General features: G+C 52.1%; 1 protein-coding gene across 1 annotated transcript in view; it reads left to right on the forward strand.

Moving 5' to 3' along the window:
* The window catches only part of R3HDM2 (R3H domain containing 2), a gene marked incomplete at its 3' end in the record, with an annotated part of 20,180 nt that overhangs the window by 5,794 nt on the left and 8,841 nt on the right, over nt 1–5,545 (forward strand). Inside the window, exons 8-11 of the mRNA XM_009870573.1 lie at nt 341–449; nt 1,615–1,710; nt 3,174–3,205; nt 3,304–3,357. Coding sequence (XP_009868875.1) covers nt 341–449; nt 1,615–1,710; nt 3,174–3,205; nt 3,304–3,357 — 291 coding nt within the window. The remainder of the gene's footprint in view (nt 1–340; nt 450–1,614; nt 1,711–3,173; nt 3,206–3,303; nt 3,358–5,545) is intronic.

Raw genomic sequence — 5,545 nt, forward strand, 5'->3', positions numbered from 1 at the left:
CTTCCCTTCCCTTCCCTTCCCTTCCCTTCCCTTCCCAGCCCTAGCATGCTCCAGAGCAGGATGGATTCCACACTGTGTTTTTTTGCCTCTGTAAGAAGGGCGAGTCCCAAGAGAAGAGTCTTTCACTTTCAGTCCTCAGCATATATATTTGCAAACCCTTTCTAGCTCTCTTTAGCTCTGCCAACGAGGCAGAGGAGCTCTTGTTGCCATCAGAGAGAGGAGAGATTTAGCAGAACCAAACATCTTTCCACACGTCCTCGCTCCCTGCAAAGCAGTGGTTTTATGAAGACAGTTCGATGTCTATTTTTGCCCTTTTAACAAGGACTGGTTCTTCCTGCAGCCCAGAGCAGAGGTTCTCTGAGCACATCAGAGATGAGAAGAGTGCAGAGTTCCCACAGAGATTTATCCTAAAACGAGATGATACCAGCATGGACCGAGATGATAATCAGGTGAGGGGTGGCAATGGGGTATCTGCATACTTTGTGAAAGTCAAACCCAACTTTTCTAAAATGAGAACAACTCGATTTCTCTTGGGTTTCCTGCAGTAACTTTCTTTAATAGAAGCTTCTATTCCACCTGAGCAGCAGCACCTAGGTATATCATGAACGCTTTACAAAAGCCTGTGGAAATGCATGAAGGCTTTGTGTGGAATCTGTGTGGCGTATTTTTCTGTACCCCAAATATCGTCTGGTGGCTGGGCCAGGCTTTAAGGTGAAGCCTTTTGCTAAGGTTTCCTTGGAAGTGCCCCGGAGCTGGGTGTCGCCAAGCATTTCTCTCAGCCCTCCCTGGGGGCTTGCAGCGAGTCAAGCTGCAAAGTCATCAGGACCTCCCCGTGTCGCTGGAAGGAAACCGCAGGCAAAATGAAACGCTTTGAGCTCAGCAGCACTGCCAGTCATCTGAACTAAAAACCCTGCTGAATCTCTGGCTGCGTTCAGGCTGTCACAGGTGGCACCACACCGGTAGCGCGTAGCTGGCTTGTTCAGCCTGTGTCAGACGGAATCTTGAACGTCAGAAACAGGGCAGGAGGCAGGAGACCTCTTCACCAGGGATCTCGTGCTCTTTGCTCTCATAGCTCCCATCTTCACATGGCCCTGGCGTACCATTATCCCTTCCTTTGGGTCGTGTCTCTGAACTTAAGTCATCAGGACGGGGAGCTCACCATTGCAGTCAGGATCAGTTTCTGTTTTCCTCGTGGTGGCACTCTGCAGGTGATGCAGCTCCCCACAGAGCACAGAATCCATGCCTGAGCGGGAGTTGGCTGCGTTGCTGCATGCCCCAAAGAGTGATGTTTAGCTTTTGACCCCTGGGAACAGACTTTCAGAAGCACGTGGTGATATTCCTGATCTGTCCTTTCTGAATCAGGCAGAGTTCAGGCAGAGTGGTTGTGCTTGGTCCGGGAGGTGGAGTTCACTGAGACCTCCGAGAGGTTCATCCCTAGACATAGGTGTGGAGAAGGTAGGTCCAAAGGCAGAGGCTGTGTCACTCCATCCAGGCACCGCACACACAGTCCGTAATCCACATCCACTTACACCGCTAGTAAAATACCAGCAGCTGACTCCGCCCTCTGCTCCCATTGGCAACTGCTGATGTGCTGAGATGTGTTTGTCCCTTCAGATCAGACTCCCCTTGCAGGATGGGAGAAGGAGCAAATCAATAGAAGAGCGAGAGGAAGAGTATCAGCGGGTCAGGGAGCGGATATTTGCACGAGAGGTAAGCTTGGATGCCTCCCTTTCCAGGTACCCCCCGGGAACTTTGTGGCAGAAGGTGTCCTTGCATATAATAAGAGGTCAGGTCTCATCATTGCCTTTTCTGCAAATTTCCCAGTATTCTTGTTCCCTACCATTAAATTCCAGCTCCCAACAGAGAGGTTGGAGACACTGAGATAGAGGAGACACACCACTCCCCAGTCTGCTCCTTCCCTAAATTGCCTGTTTCAGGGGGCAATAGATGGGTGGGGACTTAGAGAGGAGGCAGTTTTGCTCCTTGTCGCTCAGCAAGGTTATAAACTTCTGCAGTGGCGTTTCTGGGATGACGGGCAAGTCAATTGATGAACCTGAAAGGAGCAGCAGCTGTCTCCCCCAGCTTCTCTCCGATGCTGCAGCCTTGACCTCCTGACCAAGCAAGGCTGCCCTTGGAATATCAGGCAGGGCTCAGTGCCTTTACAGGATCAGTCTGGGCTTCACATTCTTACAGAGTCCGACTTGGTTATCGCTTCCTTGAGCTCCCTATGTGAACTCCTTTAAGCCCGAGCTGTGTTCCTCGCTCATGTCTGGCTCAGGGAGGCTGCTGTGCTCTGCTGCGCTGAGCAGCGCGCTGCCAGCTGGAGGCAGCTCTCCACGCTGTGCCAAGTGGCAAATTGATGGAGTCAGGGATGATTCCAAGAGCCCATCTGCCGTGGATCATGTTCAAAGTCCAGCTCCTTGCCTGCTGCTTTTGAGCATCCTGGGGGAAAAGCCTTTCAGGTGTCCTAACGGGAATTGCCGTGTGCCTGCACAAGGAGGATGTTAAGGCATCCGCTGTGCTGAGTCCCTGGTCAAGTCACCAGGCTTCAGCTGATAACTCTCCAGCCATTTGCCTTACACACACCGACCCAAAGCCACCCGTGTGTGTTCGTCAGCAGCTCTGCCGATAGTCCCGAGCTGGAGCAGCTGCTGTCCCACGTTAGCACGACACTGGGCCGGCACACACGTACCCTTGCTCCGTATTCGTGGGCTGAGCAGGTGCTTTGCATCTGACTTCCAGAGGTGGGGATGACTGTTACAGGGTGGGCCGGGCTGGCCTGGAGCCCTCTGCCTTTTTTTCATGGCTCTCATAATTGTGCCTGCATTTAGCAAATAAGGACCCTTGTGTGTCTGGCCTTGATTGTTTCGCTGACGGAGCTGCCTTAGAGCAATGAATTGGGGAGTGGAGGACTCAGGTTTGCAAACTCTTGAGAGATCTCCAGGTCGCAGGTCTCAGGAAAGGTTCCTAATGGGCCTGGGTGGGGATCCAGATGGGACTGATGTGCAGAAGGTTCAGCAAGGCTTCTGAGTACCTGCACGGCTGCTACACAGCACAGACCCTGTCTGTCAGGGCTTCGTGCCTCTTTGTGTTGAAATCGAATGAGTTGGTTGCTTTTAAAGTTACTAAGTCTCCCCTTTCTTTCCTTCCCATCGTCTTTTCTGTGCTTCCAGACTGGACAGAATGGATATCTCACTGACAGCAGGTTAGTACCGTTTAGCAGACTCTGTTTCTCTCCCTGGCTTTCTCTGTGGAGGACTGCATGACTCTATAATGATGCTTTTCTCTGATGTTAACCGACAGAATCTCCAAAGAAGGCTTTTCTTCTAGTTCTCACAAACGGAGGCAGATTTTTAGGTATCTCTGTGTGACTTATTTTGTACATTGTCCTGCTGAGTAAGTTTTGCCCCATGCATGGCTGCTTGTGGAGTTAGTGAAGTTGTATTTTTTGCAACATTGATTCCTGAGTCCTTTTTTGCTGATTCATCAATTAAAATGGAGGGAGGGGAAGCTGGGAATGGCTCGGAGGAATGGGGAAGTCAGAGGATTCCAACAGTTTTCACGCCAATTCGCCTCATGTTTCCTAAAACAATAGGAAAAGCTCCTGCATCCGGATAAGATGGGATTTCCCCAGTCCCTGCTTATAAAGGCTGGATTTCTTAACGGTGGCAAACGGGGTGTCTCAGGCTTCCATTTCAATCAGTGTGTGCTGCAGATGACACTGGGAATGTGTTTCCGCAGCGTTTTCTTACTAATTAGTTTTCCTGTGGATGAAGGGGCTGGAAGGGGTTAGCCTGGGTCACCTTGCACAGAGCCCTGCGGCTGGAGGCTGCCAAAGGCATGAGGATGAAGAGCAGGATGAAAACGGGGACACCCTCCTGTCTGCTGTCCTCTCGTTCAATAGCCAGAGCTCTAGAGATGAGGCATCTCTGGGTATGAAAGGACAGGAGGATTTACACAAGTATGGGAACGGCGTTGTCCCTTTCCTCAGTCAGTGACGTGGCTCAGGCTGTCCTTGGAGGGACGCTGTCGTGGAAAATCGTGTGTCCTCAGCACAGTTACAGGGCCTGTATCTCGGAGTCCGCATGTTACAGCGGTGTTCAAGGTAAAGGGTGTCGCGTTCAGATCTGGGCCTGTGGTAAAACTCCCCCAGCAAGTGGCAAAAAACCAGCTGGTGATGCGATTGCAGCTTTAGGCACGGAGCTGCAGCCAGGACTGCACGAGGAGCTTTTCTGACTCTTATGCCCAGTACCTCAAGAGCTTGATCAACTTGTTGTCCTTGTTTTGTGGTTCCCATAGTGGGGAGAGGGAGGATACGTGGGCCCTGGGACAATTTTGAGCTTTGGACAGAGACAGACAAGCTCTTGAGGAGATGGGGGTGATGTCTGCGTGAACTCCACAGACTGACTGCCCTCGGTGAGTCAGAGCCGTGCAGCCGTTTCGCTCACTTGGAAGTCCTGTGTGAGTCCTGCCGAAGCACAGATGTGATTGCAGAGAGCTCTCTGCTGGCAGACGCTTGGAAACAGGCTGTGGTGAGGTGAACGGAGAGAAAGCCATGGCTGAAGCTGCTAGGGTATTGCTCTTGGAGAGCCAAGGCATAGTAGCATGCCTTGTTGGTTGGAGAGCACTCGTATTAAAAACAGAGCTATGAGGCTGCCAGGTTAGCGATAATCAACTTGAGATGCGCCTGGGTTCTCAGGGAACCGGAGTTTGCTGCCAAGACAGAACAGAGGCCATGACATGCCCCTTCGCCACATGCACACCAACACTGTCCCCACCTCTCTGAACATCCCCAGGAGCAGCCTTCGGGGTTTAGGTTGGAGAGAGCCCAAAAGCGTCGCAGCGATGCTTGTTAGGTCAACTGTAATTTGAGGTTTGAGGCTGTGTAGTCCAGTTTTTGCTGCTCTTGAGGTGTATAACCATTGTACTGGTTTTCTGAGAGACGTGTTTTGCACACAGATGCTCCCAGCAGCTCAGGACAGCATCTCAGAAGTTCCCTCCAAGCTTATCTTTCCTCCTCCACAACTGCATGGAGCTGCTGCCGGGCTCAGCCTTGCAGCGTGACATGAGCATCTCTTCCAGTGTTGCCTTCCTTGCCGTTCCTCCCCAGCGACGGCCCAGGACCCCATTCCTGCGCTTATGGTCCTTAGGCTGGGCTGATAAGCCAGGCTCACTGCTTGGGATGTATTTGCTGATACCCTGTAAAGTCCTGCTGGGGCCAGACCTGGTTTGAGACTAAGGGAGGGTGATCGGTGGGGGCACAGCTCTGAGCGTAGCAAATGTAGCTGTTCCAGGGCTGACGTGAAAGTGGTCTCGCAAGATCTTCATCAGCCTTGCCCCCAGGCCTCTGTTACAAGTTCCCTGTTCTGGGACAAGGGCTTCAGCAAGGGATCATGCTCTGATCCTGCTGGCATCTCTTCCAGACTGGGATCTGGCTAGGGAAAAGGGCTCTCTGCACGTGCCAAGGAAGATCTGCAGTGTCTGGGTCTTCACAGTTTGTGCCCAAGAACGCTGCGACCCGGGGGGTGTGTTTGCTGTCAGACCC

The sequence above is a fragment of the Apaloderma vittatum genome, unplaced genomic scaffold (genome assembly GCF_000703405.1).
Source record: "Apaloderma vittatum isolate BGI_N311 unplaced genomic scaffold, ASM70340v1 scaffold26575, whole genome shotgun sequence".
Classification (NCBI taxonomy): Eukaryota; Metazoa; Chordata; class Aves; order Trogoniformes; family Trogonidae; genus Apaloderma; species Apaloderma vittatum.